Genomic DNA, 15,385 nt, shown 5'->3' with positions numbered 1-15,385 from the left:
CTGGTTTTACAGCAGTAGACTAGTGATATTTTACCAACGTGGTAGTAGATTCAAAATACGAATGCAGCTGCAGCCAAACTTCACCGGCTCCAATTTGGTGATGTCGTTAAGGTTGATTTCTATTAATATCAGCAATGTCTGATGTGTCAAAAGTGGAGGCAGGTGAGGCCTTGCAGACATACCCTTGTGTCTCCCAGCTCCGATGGTAGCGCGTTGCCCAGGGTTTCACTGGCATCACAGCAATATACCATTGATGAGTGGCAGGCAGCAGAAACATCCAACAATTATTTACTACATAAATAAATGACATTTATCAGGGACTTCATAAATTACTTTGGCAGAGCTGAAGGCTGGCAAAGAACCATTCCCGTTTCATCCACAGAGAAGCCAGAACACACCAGCACCAAGCATCTCAACCCATGGTTGCAAAGTGGTCCAGATCCCACACTCACCAAACACTGACATAATTCAGACATAAGGCCACTGAAAGCTACTGTAAACTGCAAGAGAGCTGGAACTATTTTGAGTTATAAACTCACCTCTTCCCCAAGGCACCGTGTTCCACATTCAATGCACTCCCTATGCAGTGTCCCAAAGTCTACTTCTCCTAGGAGGCTATCAGGCACTTTCCCTCCACCACCCAGCCCCAAATCGTTGCCCTTCATTCAGCGTCTTTCTCCTTTGGTTATACAGATGTGTGTGCTCCTTTAGCCACACAGGCTTTGGCTGCGTGCACCAAAGTCAGTTGAGCAAAGGGCTGGCTGCTGGAGGTGAGCAAGAGCAGGCTGCAGAGTCCTCTTCTCGTCGGCCATGGGCAGGAATGTGAGCTTGAACCTTTGTCCATGGCATGCAAAAAAATGTGAGTGGCATTTGGTTTGAGTCCCAGGGCATATATCATAGAGAGATGGCCGTGGCGGCCACACAGATCTCACAACCACGGTGAGGAGCCTTTTGGGTCGGAGTTGGGGTCTGGGGACTGAGTGGTTGTGAGTTGGGTGCTGCATTTCTTTGGCATGCCCGTTCCACAGGTGATCAGTACACGAAGCAGGAATGCCTCCTGCACTGTCATTAACCACACCTGGGGTTGGCATTAAATCATTTTTCAAGACATTTAGGAGTGAAGGGACGTGATTTTAGATCACAACAGACATCACTCTGCACCGGTGACAGGGGCAGGAAGATAATTATTCTTCAGTGTGCAGTTCCTGGTCCTCCCCTTTGCTATAAAGGCTGTTCTATTTATTTATTAACCTCTCGGTGGGTATATATCGTGCTGAGCCATTTCACAAGTCCTTAATGAACAGCCACAGGCATTGAGCACTTCACAGTGCATGGTGACCATTTGTTGTAGTGGAAGAAATGTGTGATGCTTGGACTGGAAGTGACCTGGCATGGTCTGCTCAGCACAAGCTCATCACCAGCTAATCCCCTTCTCAGAGCTGTGTCTGGCCCACGCTAAAACCTCCAGCTGTGGGACCTGAATAGCCTCTTCTGGGAGATATGGGCTACAGGTCCCATGGGAGAGCTGAATGGTGGTGGACAAGGTGTGGTGGGAGGCATGGGGTGAAATCTCTAGGCTTGTATCACGTCAGAGGGTCAGAAAAATGATGGGTACTTAAAGAAACGTCTCAGGAGCCTACCTCAGCAGTCTGTCACACATGGGGAGCTTGTGAAATGCCCACTGTGTCACAGAAAATCTTCCCTGCAGCATGGGGGTGACCTGTGCCTTCCAGGTGACTTCTAGAGGGGTGAGCTACAGCAGTCTGAACGCCAGGAGTGCTTGGAGAGCCCCCGCCAGGGGCTGGCCTGGCAGCGGTGGTCCGAGGGGAGTTGCTCTGGGACAAGCCCAGTGGTGTCCTCTCTACTCTGCCTTGGCTTTGTCACCCTTCTCCTCCTCGATGGCCAGGATGCGTTCGCGCTCTTTGATCAGCTGCACTCCGCAGTAGGTGATGAACCAGATGGACAGGGTGCTGACGGGGAAACCTGGAAGGTGGAGGGAGACAAGGTCACCTCAGTGTGGCATCTCGCCTAATGGGGCCAGCTTCTCTCCAGCACCTCTGCCTCTCAGGTGGGTTTGGGACATCCCTCAGGCTCATGACCAGCATCATTTGCCTTTGTGGATCCAGCCCTACAGCTTCACTGAGAGAGGAGAGCAATCCCCAGGGGCAAATTTTAGATGAAGAAGTGCCTGAACCCACCAAGGCACCCTAGACCACGGTTAACACTGCTAGAACATGCTGGAGCTTTTCGTTGAGCATCCCCTGATCCCCAAACCTGCTTCTGCCCCTCAAGTTCAGACTCAGTGGTTGGCTTTGCGTCCAATTCAACCTGCCCACACCCATCCTTGTCCAGCACTGTGACCTGCTGGAAGCTTTAGGCCCTGCTGACGCTGAGGAACAACCCCAACCATGTCTCATACCTAACGCGGACACATTGTGTGCCCAGGGTTTTTGTCACCTGGGTAAGCGACCAAGAGCTGGGAGCTCTCCTTCCACTCTCAGGGCCTGAGGGCATTTGTGACGAGCCCGGTATCCACAGCAGAGGGGAGACACAGGCTTTGTACCTGCTAAAACAGGACCTCTGAAATGAATAATGCGACCAGCAAAAGCCAGCTAGCTCAGCGGGCAGGCACTCCTGGCACAGCGAGCCCAGAGCGTCACATTATCCATTTCCTACGCCAGCCCTGTCCCTGAGAGGGAGGAGGACACGGATTCCAGGTGGCTATTTATACTGTGAGTTGCTTGAGATGACTTCAAAATAGTCCCAGCATCTACTGGCAAGAAATGTCCAGATAATTCTGTTCATTAGGAGCCTAGCGTAAGGATTTGTACCCCTCTCCTTCAGCTTGATGCAGGACTAAAGCAAAAGGAGATGATGCAGGAGAAGAAAAGCCCTTTCTCCAGCAAAGGGATCGTTTCACAGCCCCTCAGCCCACCTTGGAGGGGTTCCTGACTGCAAGCTCTGTGTTGCTGCAAGGGGTCAAAATCACAGCCTTAGGCTGTGCGAGGAGATGCACAAACACACCTGGGAGGCAGCTTGTACCCTGGAGAGCTCATGTCAAGGGTGGGAGCTCAGAAAACCATTCCTTGTACATTTTCCACAAGAATTATGAAGGTTGTGAGCAGACAGAACAAGTCAGTGGCCATACCGTGTTGGAGATAAAAGGACTTGGAAGCTCCAGACCTCAGCTCCCCTCCCAGTGTCCCCCCAGTAGGACGAGGATCCCTTGAAGGGGAAGGCCAGTGGCACCTCACCTGTCAGGAGCAGTCTCTTGGTGACCAGCTGTGCGAACTCCAGGCTGTTGAGGGCCAGGATGTTGTAGAGGACGATGGCCCAGAAATTCACCGCCCCAAAAGCCGCCCTAATCCGCCGAGACATGGCTGCTGACATCTTGGCCTAGACAGGGGAGAGGAGCAGAGAATGAGGGGAAACGGGGCTGTAAGGAAAGGTTGCTGGTCCAGCTCCAACCAGGCTTCATCCAGGATCAGAGGGGTAGGCAAAATTTAGGGCAGCCTTTAGTGTCTGTGGGATGAAGGAACAGGAAGAGAAGGTAAACTTCTGTTCTGCTGCTGACGCAGAAGCATTTGGCACCCTGGGCCAGCATTTTGAAGCCCTCTGTCCTCAAAAGGGGCAAGGTGTTACACATGGCTTCACGCTGATTGTAATGCCTGGGTACTCCTTTCTTCATTTCTTGCCCTGGGTAAGCCTTTCTGCAAGGCAGATGAACGCTGTTATTCACCAGGATTATTATTAGCCCTATGTGCAAATCACTCCCAGCTCCCGGTAGAAATTGTTTCTTAGGAATTAAAGGGAAAAAAAAAGCTGAAAAGTAGTGACAGCAGCAGAGTGAAATTGTCACTGGCACATAAAATCCTCAGGAGCAGCTGCTCGGAGTGGAGCAGGGAAGTGGTTTATAGCAAGCTTCAAAGAGCGTGATGAATCCCCAGGCCACTTAACGCTGAGAGCTGTGGTGCCGCAGGGAAGGAGATTTCACTGCCTGGGAGTGCTATAATCTGATTAGAAGTTCAACGAGGAGAGCAAACAGGAGGCTTGCTCTGCGAAGTTTTGAGTCAAACGGGGTCTTTTCTCAATCAGTTTAGGACCTCCAGACTTTGGGCTGGGCAAAGCAAATAAACAACAGAATTGTTTCCAGAATGGACTTCTCTCCAAATACGTCTCTGAGGCACCTTGATCCCAAACAAAAACAGGGCACTAAGCTTTGGAGCGGTTGGAAAATAATTCATTCTGATACCTAAACATTTACTTTTATCGGAAGTCAGATCAAAAGCTCTCAGAACACCAAAATGTTTTGCAGAACAAGAAGAACAAATGATTTCCATATGGAAATGTATAAACATTTCCCGGTGGACACACCTCAGATTTTGAATCCATCTGTGCTACTTCAGCGCCTTGTTGGGGCTGCAGCCCTGGTTCTCTTGGACTTTTTTTTTTTTTTTTTTTTCCCTCTTTGAAAGCTCCACACTCAGCCTAAATTTCCCATAAAGCAGCATAGGGACTGGGTAAGGAGCACCAGGACTGTCCTTCCCTTGCACAGCTGGGTACCTGATCACAGGGTGGATAAATTCTGTAGGAGTGCCTGCTTGTAGCCCAGCTCCTCACCTCGAGCTTGGCGAAGGGCTCCCACTGGAAGAACTTCTGCACCCAGAGCTCGAAGTTGAGGCCGAAACAGTTGAAGACAGACCAGATGTAGACGATCTCACAGGGTCCCAACCACAGGGTGGTGACGGCGAACGTGGCGATGGTGGCGATGAGCTCCTTGATGATGTTGTCGTGGTTCTCTCCAATGTGGTCATACACGTACCTAATGGCCAACAAAAGTGGTTGGTGCTCCTTGTAGTCAAGGAAAATTCCTTCTCCCATGTTTGCCCACCACAAGCTCCACACAGACAGGCCTAAAGTGCCCCAGTGAGAAAGGAGGGACGTTTTGGATTGGGCATTCTAGCAATAAATTGATTTTGCTGCAGTCCAGCTACTCATGGCTCACAGTCCTCACAAAACTATAGCTCCTTAAGGAAAAAATACCACCCTTTCCCCACTCCTGCAGGTAAAATTTGATAAAATGTGGGGATTCATGTCTTAGACTCGCTGGGATGCAGCACTGCAGCACAGTGCAGCCACCACCTTCTGCACAGGTTTGCTGGTTTGTCCTGATGGCTGAAGAGAGTTGAAGGGCTGAGAGATATGCACATGGAGATCAGGCCACCCTTCTTACACAGGATATGTAAGACTTGGGCTCAATTCCCCTTTCTTCCCAGTGAAATATGAATCTGCCTCTTCCTCTGGTGGAACACTAAACCCATCAGACTAAGAGTTTTCTTGGAGGGAACTCTCTTATTCTCAGCTATGGGTGGGCTGTTATACTGTGTTTTGATTAATTCAATGGTCTTTTGGATAAACACAGCATATCTGACTCCATTCCCTAGTGGGATCCACCCAGAAGAGAGGACACCTCAGCTTTGGGATGAACTGTGTTTAATGCTTCGTTGCTGTGTGATAAAAGAGAAGACCCCAAACTAGAGTAGAGACATTGATTAGACACTTACTTGCATAACCAGTCATTAATCCCTCTGTCAAAATGCCTAAAATACAGATCATAAAAAGCTTGTTAAAACACATGGGGCAATGACACTTCTCCATCCAGCAGTCATCCAGAGAAGGTGCCTGGTCCCACAGCAAGGCCCACCTCAAAACTCATTCACAGCTGTTCTCCATGCTCCTTCCTTGCACAGGTCCCACTCACCTCCCTCCTTACCCATTGCTCCCTGCCCAAAAATATCTCCTTGGGCTATGGCCAGGTCTAGAATTTAGGTTCAGTATAGATGGGTCAAGACGAGGCCAGCTGCTCAGAAGCATAGCTCAGACCTCCTCATCCCCACACACATTTTATTCAGGTCAGACACACCGCTTATCTTCAGCGATGCCCACGGGGTACTCACGTTTCTGCAAAGACGTAGAGCATGGTGATGCATTTGGGGGGCTGGGGAGGGTCCAAGTGGTCCAGTCTGGCAATGGTGTTGGTGACCCCGAACATAACGGCAGCTTTCACCCAGTCGTAGACCAAATTGGAGTAGGCCAGGCCAGCTGGAGCAAAAAGAGGGGTCAAGCAGGTGAAGAGGAGCACGGGACCTATCGTCTTCAGGGCCTTGGGACTGCATGGTCTACTGCAACAAACATGCCATTGAGGGGACAGTCTGATGATCTCTGGGACCAACAAAGCCCAAAGAGCTCTTCAAAGCTCTTGAAATTAAGTAGCTTTTTAAGAAGCTGGAACCATAGGACAACATCTTCTTGGGGTATTAGGGAGCAAAGCGTTTCTTGGTTTGATAGTCAGAAATACAGGTCTTATTTCTTCCACCACAAGAACTTGCCTTCCCTATAAGGCTTAACCTATGACAAACTCAACACAGTTCTCAACCCTGATCTCTAAGGGTTTTACCCACACTTCTAGTTTGAAATACACCCAGCCCAGCTCCTTGTGGCTGTAGATGTAACACAGATGCTAGAGAAGAGCTAGGGCCAGAATCTCTGTCCTGGAGAGGTGTCTGACACCATGAAATGATCCCTGCAGGAACAAACACCAAAGAATTCAAATTCCCATGCGGCAGAAGCTAAAATGCCCCATCTGGGTGGGATTCAGCTCGCAGATTAAAAAAGCCACAGGGCTTCAGTGTGGGCCATGCCTGAGCTCCCCCTGTGGACAAGGCAGATCTGGCAGATGTGGTACATGGAGCCCACAGCTCCCCTGGTGTAATACATCCTTGATCAGGTTATCTAGGTCTCTTAGGACACCCTAAATCAATGCTAGTGCCATTTGAGCTGCATTAGGACCTCCCCCTGGCCCCCAGCTGCCACTCTGGAGAGCCATCAGGCTCCTCCAGTCCCTGCTAGCACTACGTGGCTGTCACAAACCCTATGGCATCTCATCTGCTGCCCCTGGACATCTATTTGGGCAACTCAAATCCTCCGTCCAGCTGTCCACTGAACGCTGGCATGCTACCCATCCCAGAAGTTTGGCTTCTGGAAGTCCCTAACGCAGCCCTGAAAGAGCACAGCCGGCTTTGAACGGAGATCAGATTTTCCTGGACCTTGTCCATTTAAACGTTGAACATCTCCAGCTCTTTGGGAGAATCTGGGCCCCTATTGCAGCGTTTGACTGCTCTGTGCAAAAAATAATCCTTAGAGGCACTCATAATCTGTCTTGTGTTGTGCTTATTCTGTGCTGCCTCCAAGAACAGTCCACCAACAGCCCCGTTAGGTAGCTGAAGGCTACAGCCCATGCCCCAGCCCCGGGGTCATTTTGGAAGCTCCCAAACACCCTGCTTTGGTACCCAGAATGGGCACCCACCTGTGAAGGCATCTAAGGTGCCAGATATGTCTCTGTGGGGCTGATTTTTTGGGGTGCTGAGCTCCCTTTCAGCCCATATGAAGGCAACAGGACTGGTGTGGTGCTCAGCCTCTTAAATCCCCGCATGGCCACTCACCCAGGGACCAGTCCGAGAGGCGGTTCACGAACTTCAGGTCCGAAGGGAGGGTGAGGATGTAGAAGAAGTGGAAGAAGATGTCCACAGCGATGACGGCCCCCACGTGGAGGAGAGCATGGACCCGAATATTCCTCATCTCGTCGTCTTTGCGCCTCAGCTCCCGGGTGCTCACCTGCCAGGCGGCAAAGCAGGAAGAGGCTGAGCTGAGGATGGGCAGCGGGTTCCTCCATCTGGAGAAACATCCGAGGTCTAAACGGGGTCTCAACGCCCTCCTTTAGGAATCCCACAAGGGAATGCACCACCCAAACCTCTGTTGATAGAGGATCTAAGTGACTAGCTCAGGCCAGCACACCCACAGGGATGTGGGACACGTCCCACCCAGAGCATCCCTCCAATAACCCCATGAGGGTGCTGAGCATGGCAGAACACCTCTTGGGGAGCACCCTCATTGCAGTGACAGGTCGGGCTGCATTGTAGGGATCCGAGCTGAAAACCACACCAACCAGGGAGCTGGGGCTTGGGACGTGCCCAGGAAGCCAGCTTTAGGGTGGTCTTTGCACAGGTCACTAAGGGCGAGCAAATGTTCCTACCCAACCCCATCCACGGGATGCCAGAGCCTACAAGAAAAGACATCTGCATGCCCCGAAGGGGTTGGGAGCAGGGCTGGAGTCCCAGCTGAACGCCCTGCCCGGGACAGGTGGACGTGTCTGCTTGGGGTCATTTGGGAGGAGGAGGATGGCTGATGGTCCCTGGAGCTTCTGCTGCAGACATCTGGTATAAACGAGAGGGACAGCTGCTCGAGGGGCCATCCCGGTGGGCTGGGACCCGATCGATGGGGTTTTCCTCTCTGCTGTGCCCTTTGCAAGCACGGGCTGGGCTCTGCCTCCAGGAGCTGTCATTCCTCTGGACGTTGTAACACAAACATCAGCAGAGCGAGAGCTTTTAGGATTACACCGGGCAGGCTGATGGCCTCGCTTCCCCACGTCGCTGGAAAAAAATTGCTGCTGTATTCCAAATCCTCTTATGTTTATTGCTTTCCCTTTATGCCCTGCGAGAGGTAAGAGCTCTCTCCAAGTAATCTGCAGGCTGCCGCACCAGCCCTGCCGTCAAACCAGATGATTCCCGAGAATTAAAGCCTTTGCCAGATTTGCTCGGGTCTGCTGGATGCCAAGTGCTTTGCGGAGACGAAGAGGACACTAAACCCTGAGGCAGGGGAGAAGCCAGGAGAGGACGTGTGGCTCCCACCCATCCTCACGTCTGTGATGTCCCTTGGGACTGGGGCTCCGTCCCCCACATCTCCAGCCCTCCAGAAGTGAATTTGTTCTCCTAACCCCACTAAAGAAGAGCCTCTCCCTCCTGGGTGGGACTGGCCAAGCCCTGGTGCAGGTGGGCTCCCACCACACGTGGGTGCAAAGCACAAGGGACCCACCACAATTCAGCAGCAGCAGGAGCCAAGGAGCCAGAGCCAGCCCCTAACTCGGCCCTAAATGGCAGCCTGGGGAAGGGACTCGATCCCCCTGCCCCTATAATTGCTTTTAGGGGGATTAGGAATGAACCTCGGCAGTGAGCTGCAGGTCCAGCAGTGCAGGGGGGCATTTAGCCAGGAGGTGGCAGTGGTGGCCAGGCCAAGACGGGTCCTAAGGGGTGGGAAAGGGTTTGGGGTCTTGTTCCCTGTGCCTTTGGGGACAGGGTTTTACGCAGCAGAGGACGTGATTGCTGATGAAGTGGCTACAAACGTCCTGGTTTGGGACTGTGTAAAAGGAGCAGGGGGTCACAGCCCCTTCAGGGGGCTTGGGCAGTGGGGCTGCGGGAGCTGTGGGTGCCTGGACTTCAGCCCGACATATAATGCATGACTGGAAGGGCAAAGCCTTAGGATGAGGTGGTGGGTGCCCCAAATGCTTCTGCCAGGGGGCTGGGGAGAAGATCCCGGCCGTCCGTACTGCTGGGAGCTCGGTGCACTGTGAGCATCCCTTATGGGGGACACCTGAGCTGATCTGGAGAAAGTCCCTGTGGTCCTCGGGGTCAAACATGAACCCTTCTAAACAGATCCTGTGAGACCCAAGGGATCTTTGGTGTACGAGGATGCAGGGACTGGAGGAGCAGGTGCTTGGTTCTGCTCTTTGGGGTCTGCCCTTCCAAAAGCCCCTTTGGCTGCCTGCAACACGTGCGAAGATTTGGGGCGGCGGGACGTTTCACGTGGATCGGAGGAAGCCAAAACACAGTCTTCTGCCCGACCACATTGATTTCTAGAGAAAGAACCTCATCTTAAGGTACACACACACAGACCACCCCTGGAAATTTATGCTCCTTGGGCAGACCAGGTGGATGGAGGTGTGCGACTGCCTTTGCTGTCCCAGCTAGCAGCAAGCAGAGGTCCCAGAGATGGGCACCGTGGTCTCCTGGCATTGCACAACAGGACATCAAGAGCACAAGGACACCAAGCCACCATCAGAGCAAGTCCCCAGCGAGCAAAAACGTGAGCTGAGCCCTCCTGAGGGCATTAAACCCGAATAAAGAGACAAGGGAGAGGTCCCTGGGGACGCTCACCTGGGCATGGAACTGGTCAAACGTCATGACGGGCCCGAAGAAGAAGAAGGGGAGGTAGAAGTTGTACTTGAGGAGGTCGAAGATGGAGTAGATGCCCTCCTTCCTCTCGCAGCTCTCGAGCGCGAAGCTCATGCAGCGCATGATGGTGAAGCCGCAGCCTCCGTAGAAGAGGACATCTTGAAGATCAAAAGCTCCCGTTACAAACCCGCTCTGGACGAGAAACGAAGAGTTACCACCAAGGAACGTGGTGCCACTGCTGTGCTCCCTCGCCTCGCAGAAGATATCCGTGCTCTAATTACCACTAATTACCCTCTAGCACCAGCAGGCAGTGACCCCTGCCACCCACAGGAGAAAGCCAGGGCCCTGTTGCCGTTGCCTCCTGCATCCCAAGGCGCTGGGAGGTGGTAGATCCCCTCGGCCACGTCCTCACCAAGAGGCTGTGGGCTACGTAGGCTTTGTATTGGGATGGGAACGTCACCTTTATTCTGGGGACAGAGCCCTCCAGATGGAGGAGAGGCAGTGGGAGGTGGATGGAGAGGTGGGAACACATTTTGGGAGGTGGGAACACATTTTCAGAAGGACTGAAGGGCCTCACAAGGTTCTTGCTGGGCTTCTCTCCACCCACGAGGGAAAGTCCTCAATTGGGCAGACCGAGGGCCAGGCCTGGGCATCACCAAACCCACCCTAGCACCTTGTTACAGGAGGGGAAACTGAGGCAGGAACATGGCTTACCTGGGGGCAGCTAGAAAATTGTCATCTAAGCAGCAAGGAGGACCCAGGCGTCCCGAGCTCTGCTTCTCCCCCGGGTTTGGGCACAGCCCGGGAGCTAAACCCAAGGAGAGGGACACGGGCAGGCTGGAAATGAGGCAGAGGGGTGGCTCAGCACCTACCTGCCAGGAGCTGAAGGGCTCCAGCTTGAAGGAGGCGAGGCAGCAGAGCCCGGCCACAAAACAGAGCCACTTCTGCTTGGCCAGGGCGACGGAGTAGAGGACGAGGCAGTGGGAGAGGATGATCATCAGGTAGACGAGCCCCATGCTACCCAGCACGGCCAGGACCCCGTAGAGCATGTACACCACGGCCCGGTGCTGCGAGCAGAGAGCCGTCAGCTTGGTGAATTCTCCATCCCCTTCTCTCCCTGCCACCCTACAGCCTCTCCCCAAAACTCCCCGGGGGATCTCAGGGCCCCCCGAGGGATCTCAGGGCCCCCCGAGGGGATTTACATCCCTGGCTCACCTGCGGCACCGTCATGGAGCAGATCTTGGCGAAGAGGACGTGTCCCGAGAGGGCGAAGATGATGACGTTGCGGAACGAGGTGAACCACATCACCCACTCGAAATCGGCCGCGTCCTGCGGGAGCATCGTTTCAAGAGGAAACCGTAAAAACATCCTGGCCTTTTCCCCATATCCCACCCCAGGGCTCCCGAGCGCTTTGGCTTGGTGTTGAAGGCGTGCAGACGTGGCTCATCTCGGAGCGCACAAAGCAGGGCATCGGTGCTGCAGGGCTAATAATTCCTGACTACATCCACCGCATTATTTAGGGAGAAAAAGCAAACACACAGGGGCTTTCCCGAAGAGTCAGGAGGAGAAAAAAGCAGCTCTGCTTTTCCAGCGGCCAGCTGGGATGGCCGGATCCTTTCTTTGCTTACCATCTTCCTGCCGAAGTAGTGCCAGCCCGGCTTGATGCCGTCCCGAAAAGCCTTTCTGTTCGCACTGTCTGCAAAAGAATAAGAGGTCCAGGGAGAGAAGCGGGAGGTTTTTCGGCAAGGCAAGGAGCCTTCCTCACCATGAGGATGAGTAAACGGGGCTCCAACACCAGCAGCCCCCTCCTGAAAGCGCCCACGTCCCACAGACAGCCAAGAATTGGGAACTTCAACCATTTCCACCCAGCTTACGTTAAACCCTTTCGGATCCAATCCCAAGGATCCCCAAGCTGTTAGGCATGAAAATTAAACCCGTGGTGATGCTGCCAGCAACGAGAGACCCCCACAACGGGGGGGGGGGGACACATTACCTCTGGATGCCTCGAAGATGCCGCTGCCGCTGTACAGCACAGCACAGGTCACGGCCAGGGCGTAAAACCCCAGCTCGTAGCTGGGGAGCGTGGTTTTAACCCCCATGGTGATGGGTTACGGCCCCAGTTGGTGCAGGGGGTCCAGACCTGAAAAAGGAGGGAAGGAGAAGGACTAAAAGCCGTCCTCCCACCCCTCCAGAACCCTGACTCGCTGCTGGTCCCTGTTCTAGGGGCTTCCCCATGGGCTGGTAGGAGAGGAGAAGGAGCAAATGGCAACACCTGGGGGCAGCTCAGGTGTAGGGGATGAGGATGCCACGCCACAAAACCCCCCCAGGAGGGAGGATTTGGGCTCTTTCCAGCAAGTTGTGTCCATCCCCATGCCTGGAGATGCTACAAACCCCCCCAGGATGGGGCACGTCCAGCATCAAGCCAAATTTCTCTCGTTTTCCCCCAGGATCAGGCACAAAATGCCCACCCGGAGGGGCCACGGTGAGATGTTCCCATTCCCAATTATCAATGAGGGGCAAGGGGGGGGCTCCTAAAGCCCTGGGCTAATTACTCCCTTCAGTGCTAATTAACCCGGGCACTGGCAATGCTTTCCCACGACAGCTCAGCAGCTCCTGAGGGTCGGCAGCTGCCAAAATCATCCTTTAGGGGCTGGGGCAGATGGAGGGGGAGGACGGGGACCTGTCCCCACCACCTGGGTGCTGCCACCCCCCCGCTGCCATCCCCTGTAAACTGCTGCCAGCTTAAAGAAAGAAAAAAGCAGTCGGGTGCCCTTCTGCTCCCCCATCTGCATTGGGAACCCTGCTAGAGAATTTGGGGTTGTGCTTTCATCCGCTTGGAAAGGGGGGGCCCAGAGGGGGGGGGGTTAAAGCCAAGCTGCCACCGCTCTGCAGTCCCCTGCAGCGGGGAGGCGGGGGGGGGGCCGCTGGGGGATGCGGCTTTAAAGGGCTTTTGTGGTTTTTATCCCTTTGCCACGCTTTTCAAGGCTTTTTTTTTTTTTTTGCTTGTTTATTTATGTACTATGCGGGGGGGGGGGGAGACACAAGGTCAATTCTTGCAGCCGGAGCGCAGCTTCCCCCCCAACCCAGCTGCTTCAGGGGGGGCACCCATGGGGGCCCGCAGCATCCTCACCCCATTCCCACAGCAGGGACCACCCCAAAAGCTTGGCCTTCCCCCCCCCCCTCCTCCAGCCCCATGTCCCTCCCCATTACTGACCTTGAGCCCCGGGGAATGGGGGGGGGTCCAGCGTCCCGCACCGCGACCTCAGGGCTTGGGGGTGGGGGGGGGGGACACCAAGGGGTAAAAAGTGAGGTAGAGGGGGGGAAAAAAATAATTTAAAAATCAAGGCAAAGCTTTGGGGGTCTTTGGCTTCCCCTAGGGCATCTCTCAGCTCGGCTGGGTGTCTTTTGGGGTCTTCAACACCCCCCCCCCGGTGTGTGCCCCCGGAGGAAGTTTGGCCGGGAGTGGAGCGCGGCAGCGGGAGGTATTTTTATTTTAGAGCAGCGCTGCAGAGGGGCTGGTTCAGGAGCTGTCTGTCACCGGCAGCTGCCGGAGAGGACCCGCTGCTGGCTGCCAAAAGCAACCCAAGCCAGGTTTGGGGCTCTGCTCCCAAAGCCTGGAGGGTTTGGGGTGGGGGGAGCCACCCCAAAGCCCCGCGGGTCTCTGCGAGCACAGGGGGAAACCGAGGCATGGAGGTGAACGGCGCAAGCCCTCCCCGGTTGAATTGGCCCCGAGCTCCTCTGGAGGTTGTGATGCCTCTGGAAAACCTCCTTTTGGGGTCTTCTTCAGCATCTGTAGCTGAAATGAGGGGTGTTGAGGGGCTGGGTTGGGTTGTGGGCTCTGGTATTTTGGGGTCGGCCAAGGGCAAGGCAGGCCCAGCTCCGTTGTCTCCTGCCGGGCTCCTTCTGCCAAGCCCCCGGGAGGATTTGGGGGAGCTCATGCTGGGGCTGACGTCCCTGAACATCTCCTGGGGGAGAGAAATGAGTTGGGATTTTATGAAAAACCCCACAACTTGTCTGATTTGGGGTGAACTGAGGCGTGTTGTGGGCTCCAGAGAGAGGAACCGCAGCATGGGCCCCCCTCGCTGAGGGGTTCCTCGTCCTGCTGGAGGCTCCCCGAGCACCAAGCCCCCCATGGGGTGACACTGAGGACCCCAAAGAGCCCCAGCCTTCGTCCGGAGACAACAGTCTGGGAGTCCATGGGATCTTGTTTTGGGGTATGTTGGGGGTCTGGGGGGCTCCTGGGAGTGGATCCCAGGTTTTATCCCAGCAGAGAGCAAGAAGGAGCACGGCCCCATAAAATATCCGAGTGGGAAGGGACCCCCAAGGGTCATTGAGTCCAGCTCCTGGGTCCCCAAAGGGCCACCCAAAAAAACAGACCATGGCTGAGAGCATTCCCCAAACACTCTTCAAACTGCTGTCCCCAGGGCTCCCCGTTCCCCAGTACAAGACACGCGGTGTACTCACATCCAGAGGGCTTGCGGCTGATGATTTATTTTATTTTATTTTATTTATTTTTTATTATTTTATTTTATTTTATATTTTATTTTACTTTATTATTTAATTTTATTTTACTTTATTATTTTATTTTTATTATTTTATTTTACTTTATTTTTTATTTTTATTTCACTTTATTTTTATTTCACTTTATTTTCACTTCACTTTATTTTTACTTCTTTTTATTTCGTTTTATTTCCTTTTATTATTTTTACCCAGAGTAATTTGTGAGCTTGCTGGATGAGAAGTGTGACAGAGGTGCCGGGCCGTGTGGCAGTTTTTCACCAGGCTCTGGGAACGGCGGTGATAAAAATCATTTAGCTTTAATTTATAGAGAGTATAAAAAATTAGGATTAAAAAAAAATGCTCTTGATTTCTAATATAATAAGATTTATTTTTAATGTGACCAGCGTGCCTTCCTCGGCACGGGGGACACCTCTGTGTTTGATTGCCCCAGCACTGCTGCTTTATGGCTGGGGGTTGTTTATGGCCTCGAGCTGATTTTAATGGTGTTTTTCAACATTTGGTGGGTTGCTGGAGGCTGTGGCCCTCTTCGGTGTCCAGGCCAGCGAGCAGGAAGGCGGTGGGGTTGAGTGAAAGGCACCCAGCTCCATCACGGTGAGGCACGGCACAAACATGGTGTAGGTTGGATATTAGGAAGAAATTCTTTACCAAAAGGGTTTTGAGGCATTGGGATGGGCTGCCCATCCCAATGGGAAGTGGTGGAGTCACCATCCCTGGAGGTCTTTAAAAGATGTTGAGATGTTGAACTTAGCGATATGGTTTAGTGGAGGATCAGTTAGTGTTAGGTCAGAGGTTGGACT

At 53.4% G+C, this 15,385-nt stretch overlaps 1 protein-coding gene across 1 annotated transcript; it reads right to left on the bottom strand.

The window, feature by feature from the left end:
- Positions 1-312: 312 nt before the first annotated feature.
- HHATL (hedgehog acyltransferase like) lies at positions 313-13,512 on the bottom strand. The gene is made up of 12 exons (XM_082752088.1): positions 13,282-13,512; positions 12,061-12,207; positions 11,696-11,763; positions 11,283-11,396; positions 10,940-11,134; positions 10,050-10,259; positions 7,503-7,674; positions 5,958-6,102; positions 5,565-5,600; positions 4,621-4,822; positions 3,255-3,396; positions 313-1,983 (listed from the first exon to the last, which is right to left on the bottom strand). The coding sequence occupies exons 2-12, from the start codon at positions 12,164-12,166 to the stop codon at positions 1,862-1,864; spliced, it is 1,512 nt and encodes a 503-aa protein (XP_082608214.1). The 5' UTR covers positions 12,167-12,207; positions 13,282-13,512; the 3' UTR covers positions 313-1,861.
- Between the last annotated feature and the right edge of the window lie 1,873 nt (positions 13,513-15,385).

Source organism: Aythya marila (genome assembly GCF_965140915.1).
Source record: "Aythya marila genome assembly, chromosome: 2".
NCBI lineage: Eukaryota > Metazoa > Chordata > Aves > Anseriformes > Anatidae > Aythya > Aythya marila.
Note: the sequence above shows the minus strand (reverse complement) of the source record. Positions and strands in the feature narration are given on the sequence as shown.

Bases quoted from the DNA above. Each gene is read 5' to 3' on its own strand.
- HHATL (XM_082752088.1), bottom strand. From the start codon at position 12,166: ATGGGGGTTAAAACCACGCTCCCCAGCTACGAGCTGGGGTTTTACGCC. The intron at 11,135-11,282 runs GTGAGCCAGGGA...CTCTGCTCGCAG, and splicing joins GCTCCATGACGGTGCCGCAG to CACCGGGCCGTGGTGTACAT. The intron at 1,984-3,254 runs GTGAGGTGCCAC...TCCACCTTCCAG, and splicing joins CAAGAGACTGCTCCTGACAG to GTTTCCCCGTCAGCACCCTG.